General features: G+C 48.5%; 1 protein-coding gene and 1 pseudogene across 2 annotated transcripts; one reads left to right on the top strand and one right to left on the bottom strand.

Annotated features, from left to right (window-relative positions):
- The first annotated feature begins 1,022 nt into the window (after positions 1-1,022).
- LOC128596583 (translation machinery-associated protein 7-like) lies at positions 1,023-8,032 on the top strand (annotated as a pseudogene). The gene is made up of 2 exons (XR_008383114.1): positions 1,023-1,085; positions 7,512-8,032. The product of XR_008383114.1 is annotated as a translation machinery-associated protein 7-like (transcript).
- Positions 8,033-12,409: 4,377 nt separating this feature from the next.
- Positions 12,410-18,253, bottom strand: LYPD5 (LY6/PLAUR domain containing 5). Its single transcript, XM_053606263.1, has 5 exons — positions 18,125-18,253; positions 15,543-15,671; positions 14,974-15,150; positions 14,613-14,759; positions 12,410-14,340 (listed from the first exon to the last, which is right to left on the bottom strand). The coding sequence occupies exons 1-5, from the start codon at positions 18,180-18,182 to the stop codon at positions 14,105-14,107; spliced, it is 747 nt and encodes a 248-aa protein (XP_053462238.1). The 5' UTR covers positions 18,183-18,253; the 3' UTR covers positions 12,410-14,104.
- Positions 18,254-19,582: the final 1,329 nt, after the last annotated feature.

The following is a 19,582-nucleotide window of genomic DNA, read 5'->3' as shown; positions in this document are numbered from 1 at the left end:
GTCCACACACAGGCACAAATATTACATTCAAAACTGTCACAACATTCTTGCCACAAAGAGCCACATCCAATGGGGGTGAAGCACATCTGTGGCCACATAAACACAACATACACACAGACATGCAATATGTATTGACACAGTGATACTCAAACGCCACACACCACACCTGTGTAAACAACACACTTGCATATATGGGCATGATACTATTTTCGATATATTGATTTAAATAAAATATATTAAAATTAATGGCTGGACGTGGTGGCTCACACCTGTAGTAATCCTAGCACTCTGGGAGCCCAAGGCAGGAGGATCCCTGAGCTCAGGAGTTCAAGACCAACCTGAGCAAGAGTGAGACCCCGTCTCTACTAAAATTACAAAAAACTGGCTGGGCACGGGGGCAGGTGCCTGTAGTCTCAGCTCCTTGGGAGGCTGAGGCAAGAGGACCGCTTAAACCCAGGAGTTTGAGGTTGCTGTGAGCTACAACGACCCCACAGCACTCTACCCAGGGTGACAGAGTGAGACGTGGCGCAAAAAAACCCCTAAAACAATGCACTTGCAGGGCGGCACCTGTGGCTCAAAGGGGTAGGGAGTTGGCCCCATATGCCAGAGGTGGCGGGTTCAAACCCAGCCCTGGCAAAAAACTGCAAAAACAAACAAACAAACAAAAAAAAAAAACAAAAAACAATGCACTTGCAGTTCCCAAATATCACACACTATGGAATAATATCCAATGTGTGCGTGCAGACACATACCATTTAGGGACACACTGATGGCAGTCCCCAGTCACCCTAGAGAAACTCACACTGACACACATCGTGGTTCGTGGCAACTCCAACACACACACTGGCAATAATGACTCACAACACCTGGTGAATCACCTGAATGCACATGTCCTGGCGCACAATGCGAGTCAAATTTATGGTCAGAGGACAGTATGAATGGATATGTGTAGAGGCCTGTGATGTACAGGGTATCCATAAAGTTCATGTGCAGTTTAAAATTTACAACTAATTTAATTGCACATGAACTTTACGGACACTTGTAAAGTAAATGACACGGAGAAGCCCAAGCAGAACACGCTGGAAGTAAGACATTTTGTTTTATTTTGGCCATACCAGATACAACCTAGTATGGTGCCCCAGGGGAAGGCAGTGGATTGGAGCTCCACGGACCCCAATGCCCAAATGCAACATATGCCATCACCCCAGACCCATAGCCACTCCCAGATACCACATGCAACCCCTACTCATGGCCCAGCACGCCTACATTCCAACATGTGTGGCACACAAACACAGCATCAGCACAGCAATACACAAAACACATTAATACAACATTCCTAACACACACAACATGTCACAAACACCAGATGTGACCCACTGACTCAGCCGACACTCAAGGGGCTGTCATCCGGCTGAACCCAACACACAGACACACACACAGCACAATTCAAGTAGCGGATACTCAGCCTGTGTTCTTGGCTGGGAAGGAAGAGACTCCCAAAGAGGTGAAACACAGAACAGCAAATGCTGTGTAAGATGTGCAGTGACTCCCACAGGGGCACACGACCTAGGATGTGACGGCATGGAGCAGCACAACAGTAACATGTGGACCTAGACCTCATATTTTGGGATAAAGCCCAACACCTTCCTACAGCAACACACAGGGACACACTGACATGGTGAAACAAATTCCCTCTCATAGTGTCACACCCTGATCTGGTGACACTGTTCTCCGAGGAGCACTCAGACACAACCCCTGCCCTCCCTGTGTCCCAGATCATGAAGGAACATGGACTCACTGGCCACAGGGAAATAAGAGACTCACGTACAGACATGCCTGGCAATACACCAACACAACCCACAGGCTACACCCAGAGACACCAAACCACAGCTACGGACACACCCGGTGACCAAAACACAACTTACGTGGAGCTCTGCTCCACGGCACACACATAATTCCCTCTTGGGTGAGACACAGTGGAAGAGGGATGGGGACATGCCCAGGCACACCCAGACACCACACGTGTGTCCACTCAGGGAAAATGCTGCCACCGGCACTCCTGAGGCTGTGGCCTGGGCCCGCTGCACACCACCGCCCTGTGGGCCAGCACCCGGCTCCCAGCGCCTCTGTCCTCTCTCCCTGGTTCCCTCCAGTTCTCTGGGCCATGCCTCCTTTCTCAGTATCTCCTGCTCTGGGAGCCTCTTGGTTTGTCTTGATCTCTGCCTCATGTCTCTCTGTCTCCCTCCATCTCTGCCGGTTTCTGTGTCTCAATTTCACCGTCCATCTGTCTCTCTGTCTCTGCCTCTCTTGCCTTCTTTGTGTCTCTGTGTCTGTCTTATATCTCAGCCTCTGTCTCTGTCTCCGTCCTGCTCTGTTTTCCCTTCTCTCACCCTGCCATGGTCTCTGCCTCGATTTCTTTCTGTGTTCCTTGCTATCGGGGTCTCTGTCCCTCTGTGTCTCTCTTGCCTCCAACTCTGTGCTTTCTTTTCTGCCTCATTTTGTCTCTCGGGCTCTGTGTTTCTGTCTCTGTCTCTGGATGAATCAATCTCTCTCTATTTATGTCTGTGTCTCTGTTTCTTTGTATCTCTCTCTCCTTGTCTCCAAATCTCCCTTTGGCCCTCAGTCTCTCTCTCACTGTGCTTGTCTCTGCCTTGGATTCCCTTTGCTGTTCACTGGCACAGTTGTGGGCAGCCTTGTTTCTTCCCCCAGATCCACTCAGAAGCCAAGGGCTAGAGAAACAGGGGTGGGAGCCACGAAACAGACCTTCAGCTCCAGCCCCTCCATGGCATCGGTGCCCCAGTTCAGGCACTAATGAAAAATTGACACGCAGATTGAAACAGAGTGAGAGAGGGCTCAGGGCCTGTAGCTCAAGCAGTTAAGGTGCCGACCACATATGCCAGAGCTGGCGGGTTCCAATTCGGCCAGGGCCTGCCGAACAACAATGACAATTACAACCAAAAAAAAAGCCAGGCGTTGTGTCGGGCCTGTAGTCCCAACCACTTGAGAGGCTGAGGCAAGAGAATCACTTAAGCCTAGGAGTGGAGGTTACTGTAAACTGTGATGCCATGGCACTCTACCCAGGCACTCTATCTCAAAAAGAAAAGAAAGAGAGAGAGAGAGAGAGAAAAGGAAGGAAGGAAGGGAAGGAGGGGAAGAATCAGCGAGACATTATAGTGGTTGACACCTGGATTCTCAGCACTTTGAGAGGCTGAAGCAGGAGGGTCACTTGAGCCCAGGAGTTGGAGGTTGCAATGATGATGCCACTCAACTCTAGCCCAGGGACAGAGTGAAATCCTTTCTCAAAACAACCACAATAAAAAGAGACCTTGAGTGATTTAGTTAGAGGGAGAGGGAGAATATATTAAAAAAACAAGGAGGTGGAGAGAGAAGACACCGAGAGGTGAAGGGAAAGTAGAAGCCAGAATCAAGACATGGAAGTTGGAGGAGAGAGCAATTTTGTCTACAAACAGACCACAACTAAAAGAGAAAAAAATAGCAAAGGCTGGGCAGGGAGATGCCTGGGTAGTAGCAATGGGGTCATGGAAAGAGGGGCACCTGCCTTCAAACGGAAGTCCAGGGATATGGGGTCAATTGGTGGGAAACTGCCGTCCACAGCCAGCTGCTCTGGCCCAGGGAGGGGCTGAGAGGGGAGGCAGGGGTGACTCAGGGCCCCCAGAGCTTCCTGTGACTCAGCCTTGGTCTCGGCCCTGGAGCAGGGAGTGGATGGGGAGAGGGGTGTCTACAAAAGAGAGGAAAAGGGAAAGCCAAAGGAGCAAAGTGCCTAAGAGGAGGGGCCCATGAGGAGGGGCTGGGGCCTGAACTGTACTCTGAGGGAGGAGGGGCTGGGGGCCTGCACCCCTGGATCTAAGGGAGGAGGGGCTGGGGCCTGAACTGTAGTCTGAGGGAGGAGGGGCTGGGGGCCTGCACCCCTGGGTCTAAGGGAGGAGGGGCTGGGGCCTGAACTGTACTCTGAGGGAGGAGGGGCTGGGGGCCTGCACCCCTGGGTCTAAGGGAGGAGGGGCTGGGGCCTGAACTGTAGTCTGAGGGAGGAGGGGCTGGGGGCCTGCACCCCTGGGTCTAAGGGAGGAGGGGCTGGGGCCTGAACTGTACTCTGAGGGAGGAGGGGCTGGGGGCCTGCACCCCTGGGTCTAAGGGAGGAGGGGCTGGGGCCTGAACTGTAGTCTGAGGGAGGAGGGGCTGGGGGCCTGCACCCCTGGGTCTAAGAGAAGAGGGATTGGGGCCTGGAATCCTAGCATGAGGGAGGAGGGGCTGAGATGCAGGACTCCTGCGTCTGAGGGAGGAGTGGCTGGGGGTCTGGATGCCTAGTCTGACGGAGGAGGAAGCTATGCTCCATACACTGGAAGAACTGATTCCAGAGTCTTCAGGACTTTTCCTTGGCCTTGTCCCAGTTGCCCCACCTTTGTCCCAACTCTATCTCCGGGCCTGGAAAGGACCCAGGTGCCTTGGGGCTCAGTCGGAAGGGGCCAAGGACAAAGGGTTGTTTAACTGGGCAGAGTGGTGGAGGGGAGTGAAGAAGAGGGTGTCTCAATTGGAAAGGTCACTCATCGCTCCGGGCTTGTACAGAGGAAGGCAGGGCTGAGCCCCTGGTAATACATCCAGAAAGTCGGAGGTCTATGGTGGCAAATCTGCCACCTCTGTCTGTCTCTGGGACCTTGGAGTTCAGAGGAGGCAGGACATATAAATACTGCTCCCTCGTGGTGACTTTGAGAACTGCAGGCACTCTGCTTGTCCAAGCGATTTGTCAGCTTCTATTGAATACCTACTGGTGCCAGGCATTGCACTAAGAATTGGAAACAAAAACAGACAAAATCCTTATCCTCGTAGAGCTTCCAGGCTAAAGGAGGAAGATCTCATGGTTCCACCAATTTCAGTCTCTCTTGTTCTCACTCTGAGTCCTTGATTCTCTTTGGCCTTGCTTCTGTTTCTATCTCCTGGTGCTGGTCTCCAAGTGCATGCTTTTCTCCTTTCTCATTATTTTTCTGTGTTTTTTATTATTCTCCTCTTTATATCTCTGTATTTCCAACAGAATAAAAATTATGGATATTATTATGTTAACAAACATACACATAGACTCCCTATACACACACCTACATATATATATAGTATCTGTACACATAATCTATGTGTATCACAATCTGGGAGTCTAGAGACCTCAGTTTCGATCTTGATGGGGCCATTGACTTTATTTTTGTGTGAAATATAATATACGCACACAACTTGGTTTAGAGACAGACCAGTTCAAGACTGGTTGCTGTTCCCAACTGTATACCTAGTGAAGTCCATGTCATAGGGTTCCTTAAAGATTAGGTGAGGTGAGTATCTGGAGCTCTCAACACAGGACTTGGGGTATGTTGAGCACTTTTGGTGCATTGTTTCCTAAGTTGGCTGCCAGTGACTCCTCTCCTCTCTATACTGGCACGGGGCTAGTATAGAGAAGTAAAATATGTTCCTTCTTCAATCTGGCTGGTCCATGACTTGCTTTGATTAACAGAATGCAGCAGAAATAATGAGGAGCCAATTTCAGGTTCAGTAGTTAAGAGAACCAGAACTTCTGCTTTTGTGCCCTTAGATCGTAACGACTACCATGCTGTGAGGAAGCCCAAGCTACATGGAGAGGCCATGTAGGGGAGAGTCAAGGCACTCTGGCTAAAAGATCTGGTCCAGCCCTAGCAGAATGCAATCATGAGTGACTTTAGGAGAAGCCAGCAGAAGTGCCCTGTCAACCCTTGGAATCATGAGAAATAATATATTTTGTTTTGTTTGTTTGTTTTAAGACATTACATCTTTGGCCAGGCAGAGTGGCTCCTGCTTATAATCCTATCACTTTGGAAGACTGAGACAGGAGGAGTGCTTGAGGCCAGGAGTTCAAGACCAGTTTATGCAACAGAACAAGACCCCATCTCTCTAAAAAATAGAAAAATGGGTGGTGCCTGTGGCTCAGTGAGTAGGGCGCTGGCCTCATATACTGAGGGTGGTGGGTTCAAACCCAGTCCCGGCTGAACTGCAACCAAAAAATAGCCAGGCGTTGTGGCGGGTGCCTGTAGTCCCAGCTGCTCGGTAGGCTGAGGCAGGAGAATCACTGAAGCCCAAGAGCTGGAGGTTGCTGTGAGTCCTGTGACATCATGGCACTCTACTGAAGGCAGTAAAGTGAGACTCTGTCTCTACAAAAAAAAAAAAAAAAATTAAAAAATAGAAAAATATGCTGAGTGTGGTATTACATACCTGAAGCCCCAATTACTTAGGAGGATGAAGCAAGAGCATTCTTTGAGCCTGGGAGTTTGAAGTTGCAGTGAGCTATGATGACATCACTGGACTCTATCTAGTCCAGGCTATAGAGTGAGACCTTATCTCAAAAAAAAAAAAAAAAAAAAAAAGACATTAAATTTTGGAGTGATTTGTTATGCAATAATAACAAATAAACATTATGCTCTTCAGTTTACTTCTGTATTTTTGAAGTTTTCCATAATAAAAAGTGTACATATGAATATATATGTATATGAATAGATAAGAAGATCATGGCATAGATAATGAAAATTGCACTCTATAAATTACAGCTAGCATCAATTGTTCCTTTCTTTTCGGCTCTGACTCTTTCTCAATCAATCTCTGCTTGTGCTCCATATTTTCCTGTCTCTCTTATGCTGTACCTTTCTCCCCTATCTTGCCAAAACTCATCTAGCCCCTGCATTTCCTCTCTATTTACTTTGCTTCACCACCTCGGTCCTTTTGCTGATCCTCAAACACACCATGCTCTTTTCTGCCTCAGAGTCTTGGCATTTTCTATTCCCTCTGCTTGAATACTTTTACCTCATATCTCCCTGTGGATCATTCCCTCTCTTCATTCAATTTTCTGCTTAACTATCATCTCTTCCTTGACCACCTCTTCAAAATTGTCCATCCTATGCCTCTCAATCTTTCTATATTTTATTTCACTGCTTTATTTTTACCGTGTTTTTTTTTTTTTTTTGAGACAGAGTCTCACTATGTCGCCCTCAGTAGAGTGCCACAGTGTCACAGCTCACAGCAACCTCAAACTCTTGGGCTTAAGCGATTCTCTTGCCACAGCCTCCCAAGTATCTGGGACTACAGGTCCCTGCCACAATGCCTGGCTATTTCCTTGTTGCAGTTGTCATTGTTGTTTAGCTGGCCTGGGCCGGGCTCAAACCCACCAGCCTCGGTGCATGTGGCTGGTGCCGTAACCACCGTGCTACAGGCCCTGAGTCATACCATGGTTCTTATGACTATATAAAATGATCCAGTTTTTTTTGCAGTTTTTGGCCAGGGCTGGGTTTGAACCCGCCACCTCTGGCATATGGGGCCGGTGCCCTACTCCTTTGAGCCACAGGCATGGCCCAAAATGATCCAGTCTTTTTATTTGTCCAATTGTTTAAGGCCAGAGACTTTGCCTCCCTGTGTTCAGAAAAGTGCCTGATACATAGGGGATGCTCAAGGAATATTTGTTTAAAAGATGCCCTTGTTTATGTTTCCAGTGGCAGGGTCTGGGAAGAGGCGGCAGCACCGTGTCGGGCAGTGAAGGTGGCAAGAGAAAGCCCCTTAAATATCCTAAGAAGCAGGCCAGCAGCATGGATGAGGAAGATGGCATTCAAACAGAAACAAAAAGAGGAGCAGAAGAAACTCAAGGAGCTGAAAGTGAAGGCTGCAGGGAAGGGGCCCCTGGCCACAGGTGGAATGAAGAAATCTGGCAAACAGTAAGCTGTTCCTTGTGCCTGAGACGATGGTGCCTCAAACTCCTGGCCTCAAGCAATCCTCCCAGCTTCTGAGAGTGATAGGATTACAGGCTGGTACCATAACCACTGTGGAGGGATTACTATATCTTTTGCCATTTATGGCTAAAATGAAATGTTGTCTTGGAGACTACTGTGCATTTTAGATAAACTTTTGTAAAAAAAAATAAGACGAAAAAGAAAAAAGATGCTCTTGTTTAATAATTAGGCCTTCCGACTCTATCCTTTTGTCCTCTTCCACGCTCACTCAGGAGGGGAGAAGGATGGCATTTCTCCATTTCCCTGTCTTTTGCCCCTCCACTAGCTGAGTTGCTGTCTGTGGTTCTGAGACCCAACACTGTGGATCTGTCCTTGGTGCTGACCTGGGCTTTCACTTCCATTAAGTGTGGGGGAATCTAGGGAAGGAGGAATGTCATATGAGACCCCTTAGGGAAGGCAGACATATGAGTTCCCAAGAGAGGGGGTGCATGGCTAACTGTGAGTTAAGTGGGTATGTGTTCTAGCTATCTATCATCTATCATGTTCCTATTCATATATATGAAGTTCTGACAATTAAGTTTGCAAACTCATCCTAGAAAAAGTGCTACATACCTCGTTGCTGAACATCACTACAGTCATCTTCAAAGTACTCCCCTTGGGAAGCTATGTACCAGTGCCAGCACCTAGTCCTATTTGCACCTTTCAAAGCAATTTTGGAACTCTTCCTGGAATGGCCATCAGAGCTGCCATCAAATTACCTTTGTTGTTCTGAATGTCATCAAAATGTCTTCTTGTCAATATTTCCTTTATCTTTGAGTAAAGAGTCATCTGGGCCCATATCAGGTGAGTAGGGATGGTGTCCCAATATAGTTATTTGTTTAATGGCTAAAAACTCCCTCACAGTGTGATGTGAGCTGGTGCATTGTTGTGAGCCAAGAGCCAGGAGTTGATGGCTAAGATTTTCCTGTTTCTCTATCAAAATTTACTCCATCTGCTATGCTATGCACAGTCAGCTGATGATTTTGACTCAAGGATGCGATGACTTTTTGCAATGTTTTTAAATCAGTTCTGCTTGTTACTGGCTGCTCTGACCTCTCTTCATCAGTGATGCTTTCTCTCCCCTCAGAAAAATGTTTAATCCATTTGTACCCTGCCATTTTCTTCATGGAATTATCCCCATAAACTTGGACTACCATGTCCCTGATTTCACTTCTACTCTTGTCAAGTTCAACAAAAAATGTTTGTTCATTGCTCTAATTCAAGCTCTGACATTCTTGTGATGGCAAAAAGAAAAAAAAAATCCACTCAACAATAATAATGAATGCCACTCATCAAGACACCACCACACATCGACACAAACACAGCTGTGAGACACCTATCTACCAAAGTTAAGAAACCTTACCAGGTTGTTTGTACAGTGCGGCCAATGTAAGAGTATGCTGGCAAGTTTGCAAACTTAATTGTCATACTATCATATGTATATATGGATGTATATATACATATTGTTATTTATTTATTTAGGAGAACTTTGAACATATAGAAGTAGGCCAGGAGTGGCGGCTCATGCCTGTAATCCTATCACTCTGAGAGGCTGGGAGCATTGCTTGAGGTCAGGAGTTTGAGACCAGCCTGAACTAAATCAAGATCTTATCTATACAAAAGACAGAAAAATTAGCTAGGTGTGGTGGTGCATGTCTGTAGTCCCAGCTATTTTGGAGGCTGAGGCAGGAGGATGGCTTGAGGTTGCAGTAAGTTATGGTGATGCCACTGCACTCTAGCTTGGGTGACAGAGCAAGACATTATCCCCCAACCCCCAAAAGAACATATAGAAATTAACAGAAGAGTATAACAAACCTTCATGTATCCATTTAACAAGTAAGTACCAATTCACGGTCAATTAGTGTTTCATCTATGCCTCCCTCGCTTCCTCACTTCCTATGTTATTTTAATGTAAATCCCAGACATGATATCATTTAATTATATGTCATTCTTAAAACTGTTTTCTTTTGGTTGAGGTATGACTTACACATCACAAGTCCACAAATCTTCAGTGTACAAATTGGTGCAGTTCTACCTATGTACAGACATGTGTGACCACCTCTTCGACTAAGCAATCTTCATCATCACAACAGGCTCTCTTGTATCCTGTATCAGTTGATTGTACAGAGAAGACCCAGTGTTCTGACTTCTATTATCAAAGATTAAGAAGCCATAATCTGGGCGGCTCCTGTGGCTCAGCAGGTAGGGCACCGGACCCATATACCGAGGGTGTCGGGTTCAAACCCAGCCCCTGCCAAACTGCAACAAAGAAATAGCCAGGCATTGTGGCGGGCGCCTGTAGTCCCGGCTACTTGGGAGGCTCAGGCAGGAGAATCGCCTAACCCCAGGAGTTGGAGGTTGCTGTGAGCTGTGTGATGCCATAGCACTCTACCAAGGGCGATAAGGTGAGACTCTGTCTCTACAAAAAAAAAAAAAAAAAAAGAAGCCATAATCTGCATGTCTAAAGACCTTGGCCTTAGCCTTGACTTTTCTGTTGACATTTTTAAAAACGATATATGCCAGATGTGCAGAAAGTACATAAAATATAGATGTACATTTTGGCACACAATATATAGGGCACCCCCAGGAATATCACACCACAAGAGAACATTGCTACTCCCTGGAATCTCCCTGCATGCTTCTTTATGATCAGAGCCCCCTTCTTCTTCTTATTTTTTTTTTTTTTTGAGACAGAGTCTCACTCTTTTGCTCTGGGGAGAGGGCCATGGTGTCATAGCTCACAGCAACCTCAAATTCTTGGGCTTGAGCAATCCTCTTGCCTCAGCCTCCTGAGTAGCTTGTACTACAGGCACCTGCCACCAGGAAATACCAGCTAGTTTTTTCTATTTTTATTTATTTATTTATTTGAGACAGAGTCTCAGTGTGTTGCCCTCGGCAGAGTGCCGTAGTGTCACAGCTCACAGCAACCTCAAACTTTTGGGCTTAAGTGATTAGCTGGGCCTACAGGCACCTGCCACAATACTTGGCTATTTTTTGTTGTTGTCATTGTTGTTTAGCATGCCCTGGCCAGGTTCGAACCCACCAGCCCTGGTATATGTGGCCAGCGCCTTAACCACTGAGCTATGGACTCCTAGCCTAGTTTTTTCTCTTCCTTCCTTTCTTTTTTGAGAGAGAGTCTTACTATATCGCCCTCAGTAGAGTGCTGTGGTGTCACAGCTCACAGCAACCTCAGACTTTTGGGCTTAAGAGATTCTCTTACTTCAGACTCCCAAGTAGCTGGGACTACAGGTGCCCGCCACAACACCTGCCGATTTTTTTGTTGATGTAGTTGTCATTGTTGTTTAGCAGACCTGGGCTGGGTTCGAACCAGCCAACCTTGGTGTATGTGGTCAGCACTCTAACCACTGAGCTATGGGTGCTGAGCCAGTTTTTTCTATTTTTAGTAGAAAAGGGATCTCACTCTTACTCAGGCTAATCTCGAACGCTTGCTTGACCTCAAGCAATCCACCTGCCTTAGACTTCCAGAGTGCTAGGATTACAGGCATGAGCCACTGTGCCTGGCCCAGACTCCCTTTCATAATCTCCAAAGAAAACCGCTGTCCTCACTTAGAAATACTTTAACTCCTCTTAACCCGTAGCCCTCACACACTGTTTTCTTAGTCTCTCCTTCTCCCTCCAGGAGAAGTGGCTTTTGACTCAATATGAAGTGGCTTTTGACTCAGGAGACCAGGAGTAGGAGATCCCTCATTAGCCTCCTCCCTGGTCTTCCTGCCTCCAGTCTCCCTCCCTCTAGTCTGTCTCCTGCATGGACACAGGGAGACCTTCATATCATCTGGTGTTGACCAGGCCTCTTCCCCTTTCTAAATCCTTTCATGCAGCTTCCCATTAGCTCTAGGAGAAAGTTCCCCAAACAAAGCCCTTCCTCCTACTTCTTTGCGGATTCATATTTGTCTCTTAGGTTTCCTCTTGGGGATTCATTCCCAGCTGAACCCTTCCCTGGCCTTCCTCTTTGGAGATCACCTAGTCCCTCATACCTTGTGTTTTACCCAATACGAGAAGAGCAGAAGGATGGGACTGAGTCAGATTTGTCTCTGGGTCCCCAGCATCATCAGCCTGGAAGGACTGATTTTAAGTGTTTGCTGGACGTCCCTTCTCGCAGCTCTCTGTCTCTTACTAGTTCTTGCCCCCTCTCTCCACAAGACTGCCTGCTGAGGTGGAGTTAGAAGACACAGGGAGGCATGGCAGTGGCTCCTGCCTGTAATCCTGGCACTCTGGGAGACCGAGATGGGTAGATGGCCTGAGCTCAGGAATTCAAGACCAGCCTGAGCAAGAGCGAGACCTCATCTCTACTAAAAATAAAAAAACTAGCTGGGCGTTGTGGTGGGCACTTGTAGTTCCAGGTATTTGGGAGACTGAGGCAAGAGGATTGCTTAAGACCAGGAGTTTGAGGCTGCTGTGAGCTATGAAACCATGGCACTCTACCCAGGGTGACAGAGTGACACTCTGTCTCAAAAAAAAAAAAAAGAGGAAGACACCGAGTCTGTTCTTGCTATACACTTACTCCAAAAATCGTAGTCTCATTGTGCCTTGGGAGTCTTGTCTGTACAATGGGGATATCTTAGTCCCTGCAGGCTGCTATAACAAAACACCATAGATTGGATGGCTTATAAACAGCAGAAATTTATTTCTGACACTTCTGGAGGCTGGGAAGTCCACAAATAAGGCACCAGCAGATTTGATGTCTGGTGAGGACCTGCTTTCTGGCTTATAGATGGCACCGTTAGCTGTGTGCTCACTTGGTGGGAGGGCAAGGCAGCTTTCTAGGGTCTCTTTTATAAGAGACTCACTTATGAGGGCTCTACCCTCATGATCTAACCACCTCCTAAAAGCCCCAGCCCTAGCACCATCACCTTGGTGATAAGGTTTCAAAATACTGTGTTTGAGGTGACACAACCATTCAGACCATTGCAACATGCACTCACTCCTTTGCTCGCCTCACTGGGTTGTTGGGAAGATCATATGGCAGAAAGGATATGAAGGGACATTGTGGATGTGCCCAGAGGACATGCTGTAGGATCCCATTTGTATGAAGTTCATGTGCTCATGTAAGTGTCCTGTATCTCCTGTCTTCCTTCCTACCTCAGACCTTTGTGCCATCTCCTCCACCTAGAATGCCCTTCTTACTTCTTTTTTCACTTTGCTCTAAGTTTACATCCTCGACAAAGTCTTCCCTGACTTCCTCAGGTTGGAGAATTTCACACAACTCAGCTTTGCCTCATGTGTTTTTTCTGTCAAACACATCAACACTCTTGTGTTTGGGAGGTGGGGTTGCCTAGCAGTTTGTGGGGCTGGGAATCGGACTCTGGATTCTCCACTTACTAGATGCATGAGCGCAAGCAAGGGCCTTTGGCTCTCACTTCGTCCATATGTGACTTGAGGCTTATGACAATAGCTCACTACACTGGGCGACTGCTGTGTCTCAGGTACCATAGGTTCATCTCATTAAATCCTCATTCCCAACCTCTGTGAAGCAGGCCTTCTTGTTATAGAGTTTGTTTTCTCCTCCACTTTATAGGTAAAGAAACACAGGCACAGAGAGCTTAAATAACTTGCCTGTGGTCACCTACAGGCTGAATAGGAGAGCTGGGATTAAAGTCCACTCAGTACAGCTCCAGAGTCTGGGCATGTGTTAGCATATTCTGCTTTTGGTGCCTCCAGTGATATTAATAATATACCGGTAAAGACGCCCCCCTAGCGGCCTCCTAGAGCCATAATCAGGATCCGGAGGGAGAGCACAGGGAGTCCTGCTGGGCTGCCTGCTGCCTGGCTGGTGCTCAGCGAGTAACAGTTCTTGTTAGAATTGCTCTTCAACCACCCTGAGCAAGAGTGAGACCCCCGTCTCTACTAAAAGTAGAAAAAATTAGCCAGGCGTTGTGTTGGGTGCCTGTAGTCCCAGCTACTTGGGAGGCTGAAGCAAGAAGATTGCTCAAGCCCAAGAGTTTGAGATTGCTATTAGCTATGATGCCATAGCACTCTACCCAGGGCGACAAAAAAAAGAGACTCTGCCAAAAAAAAAAAAAAAAAAAAAAGAATTGCTCTTCATGTGGAGCAGAATGCATCTGTTTCTCTTTATCCCGGGATGCTAGTGACTGTGTCCAGTTTTTTCCAGGCCTGCTGACTAGGGAGGGGAAGGGTGATGGTCAGGAAGTAGGAGTAAGAGGCAGATGGAGAACCAGAGGGACAGGAGCGCAACACTTGTTTTGACGTCATTTTCTAGTAAAATGGGTAGGAGCTGAAGAGTGGAGGAGAAAGGCCTGAAGCGTGTGCGACCCTGCCTCCCAGTCTCCTGGAGGGGCAGTCTATACAGAAAGCCCTGCCAGCAGAACGGTGAGGAGCAGCGCCATGACCTGGGGCGCCAGGGAAGGGACGGTGGCTGAGGCGGTGGTGAAGGACTGGGTCACTGAATCCCGGTTGCAGAGGTTCCCCTCACAGCAGGAACCCTGGAGGTCGATGTCTGTCCAGGGGCTTGTGGTGCCCGCAGTGGTGCAGGAGGGTCGGTGGCAGGTTCTGATGTACACAGGGACTGAGAAGTTGCCTGGAACGGGGTGAGGTGGGGAGAAGGAGGGGGTAAGAACTGAGGGAGGGAGCTGTACCTAAACCTCCAGCTTGGCTGCCAGGGCCATGCCTTGGTCCTCAGACTTACTTCAGCTTTCCTTCCTTAGTCCAGGACCCTGCCTCTCTCTCACAATGCCTCATTCCTCAAGCCAGGGCCAGGCCTCCTCCCTCAGGCCAGGGCCATGCCTCCCTCTTAGGCCTGTCAGATGCTTCTAAATCCTTTGCCCAGGCCCCTCCACTTTCCAGTCTCACCGATTGCCATTCTGCCATTGCCCTGGAAGCAGACATTTTGGCCCTGGTGACACTGGACCCGTCGGGACTTTTCGGGGGCGCAGTCCTCCGGGAGGACCCCCACGCAAGCGTAGCATTCAGTGCCGCTGAGCGTCTGTGGGTCGGGTGCTGGCAAGACAGTGTAGACGCGCACTCAGGGAATGGTACCTGAGCAGTCGTGCGGGCTGCGCGCTGAACCAGGCCGCTTGCCCGGCGGGCGGAAGCGGCTGCGACCCCCGCGCTGGACGGCAGTTGCCCCGTGAGGCCCCGCCCCTCCCTGCCCGGGGGCGTGGGCCCGGCTTCTTACTGTTCCGCCCCGCTCCCAGCCCCGCCCACGGCGCACCTTGGCTCAGGTTGGGGATGGAGTCGTGGGTAACGAAGTTGGCGTTGCACCAGTCAGACGCGCAGCCGCGCACCACCGAGAAGTCGGGCGGCAGCGCGTCCTGGTTGGACTGCATCTGGCCCGTAGGCGGGCCCGTCCAGCAGCCCTTCTGCACCATGGTCACCGGGGCGCGATACCCTGGACGGAGGGGACTTGGGCTCGACCTCCAGTCTGAACGTTCCTCCTCCTCCCTCTACTCCTCTGGCTTTCACCCACACCCCTCTTCTCTCCTTCCCCTTGCCTTCTCTCACTACTCCTCCCTCATTTTTCTCTTCCTCCCCTCTCCCACCCCATCTTCCTCATTCCCCACTGTCTTCTCCCGCCCCACGTCTAATCTCTCATCCAGCCTTTTCTTTCTTTCCTCTCTCCCTCCTTATCCCCCTGTTCCTCCACTTCACTTTCAATCCTTATCTGTTCTGTTCTCTTTTACCAAATGCCCCTCCCTTTCTCTCACCTCCCCTCCTTCCCTAATCCCTTGTCCCTGTCCCTCTCCCTTCACTCCCTCCTCTTCTGCACACCCTCCTTCTCACCAGTGTCCAGGGACAGGATGGCCTCAGAGCATCCATAGGGACAGAAGATGCTGGGGAGCTTCATGGCACTGAGGTCAAAGGGGCCGAAATAGGTGTGCTCAAAGCTGTAGCACTGCAGGGCTCTGGACCCTGAGGAGAGGCACAGGTGCAGGTCAGAGAGCCTGTCCCAGGGACTCACAGCTCCACCCTGCCAAGGACGGCTACATAGGCCAGGCCCCTCTGCTCTTGTATTCTTTTCTTTCTTCTTCTTTTTTTTTTTTTTAGTGACAGAGTCTCACTTTATCGCCGCAGAATGCCATGGCATCACAGCATCACACCTCCAATTCCTGGGCTTAGGTGATTCTCTTGCCTCAGCCTCCCGAGTCTGCAGCTGCCTCTGTATCTGTCTCATGGCAGAGTAATGACATCTCTGCAGCTGCCAGTCCAGTTTTTCCCTCCAGGCTGTTCAGATCTCCACCCTCACCCAGGAAGCCCTCTGAGATTTAGATAAGGAAGAAGGAAATGATTCATTCCTGCTCTGCCCAGCCCTTCTCATGCTGAACTCGTGATACATACAGGACACTAAAGGTCCTCTGACAGAAAGCACATGCTCCTAGACAGGCAGAATGATGTGCGATCTTGTTCCACAAACACATCAGCTCCAGAAACACACACATAAAACACTTAAGCCCTGATACATATAAACACAAAATAACAAAATAGACACAGGTTCACACAAATTTCACAAATATGCACAAAATATCCTGAATGCATCCATGTAGAGTTCTACATTCCCACATAAAACAAGTACTCACCCAGACCTTGGAATATAACTTCCTCTAACCAAGGCACAGCACTTCACCCACACAAAATCATTCAGACACCAAGTTGTGTGCCTGTGAGTATGATTCTGGGTTGGTGATAACAAAAACAGCACACAGAAGCAAAGGCAATCACACCCAGAGAGAGAGAGATGAGTCCCAAAGCACAGAAACCCAAAGTGAGAAATTATAATTAACACGAAGTTAGAGGTACACAAAACATGAGATCACAAAAACATGCTGTTTAAAATCACATATGGATAAAAAAATACATAGAGACATACAACATAGATACATAGGGAGAAAAAAGCACATCAAAAGATCTAAACACGGTCAGGCGCGGGGGCTCACGCCTATAATCCTAGCACTCTGGGAGGCCAAGGCAGGGGGATTGCCTGAGCTCACAGATTCGAAACAGCCTGAGCCAGAGCAAGACCCCATCTCTAAAAATAGCTGGGCACTGTGGTGGGAGCTTATAGTCCCAGCTACTGGAGAGGATGAGGCAAGAGAATCGCTTGAGCCCAAGAGTTTGAGGTTGCTGCGAGCTATGATGCCATGGCACTCTACCAAGGGCGACAAAGTGAGCTGTCTCCAAAAAACAGATCCAAACATAGACGCATAGAGATAAATACAGGCCTACAGATCTCTGAGGTGTGCAAACACAAAGGGAGACACGCATATGCAAAATATCCTTCTATCTCATTATAAAGAAAGCTCAGAGATAAACAGGCCCACGGAAGCACTTGTTCAAACATTGAGAAGTTGAAACCTGGTACAGAGAAACACAAACAAACACAGTGAGGACACACTGACACGTATGGAAATAAAACTATCCCGTGGATAAGTAGGCACACATAAACTTAGTTGTTTGCTGGAATACCTCTCTGAATTACTTCCTATCTCTCCATCTTTGTAGCCACTTCTGAAATGTTTATATCCGGGGAAGAGGTTGCCTGAAGATGAGGCCAGGGTCTCTTTTAGTTCTGGAAAGAGCCCTGATAGCTCCCAGAAGCTCTTCCTTTTCTCTCTCTCTCTTTCTTTCTTTCCTTCTTTCCTTCCTTCCTTCCTTCCTTCCTTTCTTCCTTCCTTCCTTCCTTCCTTCTCTCTCTCTCTCTCTTTTTCTTTCTTTTTTTTTTTTCACAGAGACAGGGTCTCACATTCAAGGCAACTTCAACTGAGGTCCTCGTGCTTCAGCCTTCCAAATATCTGGGACTACAGGTGCTTAGCATCATGCCCAGCTAATTCTTCTATTTTTTATAGAGACAAGGTCTCTTTGTGTTGCTAAGGCTGGTCTTGAGCTCCTGATCACAAATGATCCTCCTGCCTTGGCCTCTCAGAGTACTAGGATTACAGGCATGAGCTTGGGGAAGAGGAATAAAAGGGGCTGGAGTGGTGGGAAGAGAGGTGCCAGAGAAAATGACTGGTAGGGGAAGAATCGATGAGGGAAAGAGAAATGAAGAAGATGTGGTCTCCAGGCTCTCTACCATTAAGACTCTGAAGTCTAGGCTGTCAGACCCAGGGGTCCAGCCCCAGCCCCTCCTCCCTCTGAGCTCCAGCCCCAGGCCGTCCTATCTCAGACCCAGGGGCCCAGACCCCCAGGCCTCCTCCCTCAGACCCAGGGGTCCAGGCCCCCAGCCCCTCCTCCATCAGGCCCAGGGGCCTAGGGCCCCCAGCCACTTCTCCCTCAGACCCAGAGGGCCAGGTTCCCAGCTCCTCCACTCTCAGATCCAGGGGTTTAGGCCCCCATGCCCTTCTTACTATTGAACTGGGAAGTTTGGGTACCTGTCAGGCAGAGCACAGCCACAAAGAAGCAGAGCAGAATGGCTCTGGGGACCCCCATGGCAGAGTGTGGAGCTGAGCTGAGGCACCTAGGACAGCTTCTCCTCCTTCGATTTGCTGCCTGGCTGGTTTTCCCTGCTGAGCCCCAAGCATCCCGGCTACCCAGCCTGGCCAGTATTCCTTCACCCCACCCTCCCTCATGTGGGCTGAACTCCTCCCAGGTCCTTGGGTAATCATGAAGGGACCAGGATGAGTCCCGGGTGTTGGGGACTTGGTCCCGGGTCTGAAGTAGGAGGGGGCTGGGGACCTGTAGCCCTTAATTTTGGAGGGTTTATGTTTTGCAGGCTTTCTTTCTTCTTCCTACACTCTGCTCAAGTCTGAGGTTGGCACAAGTCCTCCAACACACACCACCCACATAGCTTCCAATCCTGGGGCCACCTCTCTGGAACCAGTGACACATCCATTACCCCCTCCTGACAGCCCTCTCTGAACCCCATCCCCTTGCTCAGTCACCTGTCCTCAGCCTCCAGCCTTCAAAAAGAAAAAAGCAACAACAACAACAAAAAAATACAAATAAAAAACAATATGGTATAACAACTATTTACATATTATAAATAATCTAGAGATGATTTAAAGTATGTGGGAGGACGTGCATAGGTTATATGCAAAGACTACACCATTTTCTATCACTGTGATATCTTTGGGGGGTTTATGTTTCCTATAGCCAATCGTCCTCAGATACCAAGGGACAACTATACAAGTTGTATTATTTATTTATTTACTTACTTATTTTTTATTTATTTATTTTTGAGACAGAGTCTCACTTGTTGCCCTGGGTAGAGTGCTGTGGCATCACAGCTCACAACAACCTCACACTCTTGAGTTCAAGTGATCCTCCTGTCTCAGCCTCCCAAGTAGCTGGGACTACAGAAGCCCACCACAACACCCCGCTATTTTTAGAGACAGGGTCTTGCTCTGACTCAGGCTGGCCTCAAACCTGTGAGCTCAGGCAATCCACCCACCTCAGCCTCCCAGAGTGGTAGGATTACAGGAGTGAGCCATCGAGCTACCTGCAAGATTATTTTTGGTCCAGGTTTGGTTGAATCTGTGGATTAGAGGGCCAAATCTAATGGTAAATTCTCTACTCCTTTAAAATGTATGTAAATCTTTTCCTGGTCCCTTGCTAGATTTAAAACCCTGAAATGTCTTTCTCAAGGACCTTTGAAATCATTCAGGAAGAGAGCACCCTTATCTTCCAGTCTCTGGGAGCATAGAAGCCTAATTTGGATAAAACAATAATCGGCAAACAGAGATGACCCAATCACAGAGCAAAGCTTTTGTAAACTGCGGAATAACTCTGCCTAGCACCCCATTGACCAACCTCACCTTGTGTTCTCTGGTACTTTTCCATTAGCCCACCCAGCACTTAAAAACCCTCCTGCTTGGGCGGCGCCTGTGGCT

The sequence above is a fragment of the Nycticebus coucang genome, chromosome 10 (assembly GCF_027406575.1).
Source record: "Nycticebus coucang isolate mNycCou1 chromosome 10, mNycCou1.pri, whole genome shotgun sequence".
In the NCBI taxonomy this organism is placed as follows: Eukaryota; Metazoa; Chordata; class Mammalia; order Primates; family Lorisidae; genus Nycticebus; species Nycticebus coucang.
The sequence above is the reverse complement of the archived record's forward strand: the minus strand, read 5'-3'. Positions and strand labels throughout refer to the sequence as shown.

What these genes read in the sequence shown, in the direction of transcription:
- LYPD5 (XM_053606263.1), bottom strand. Translation starts at nt 18,182, where the DNA reads ATGGGGGTCCCCAGAGCCATTCTGCTCTGCTTCTTTGTGGCTGTGCTC. An exon ending in CATCCCCAACCTGAGCCAAG is followed by an intron (nt 14,760 to 14,973) that starts GTGCGCCGTGGG and finishes CTGTCTTGCCAG; the next exon opens with CACCCGACCCACAGACGCTC. An exon ending in CAATGGCAGAATGGCAATCG is followed by an intron (nt 14,341 to 14,612) that starts GTGAGACTGGAA and finishes ACCCCGTTCCAG; the next exon opens with GCAACTTCTCAGTCCCTGTG.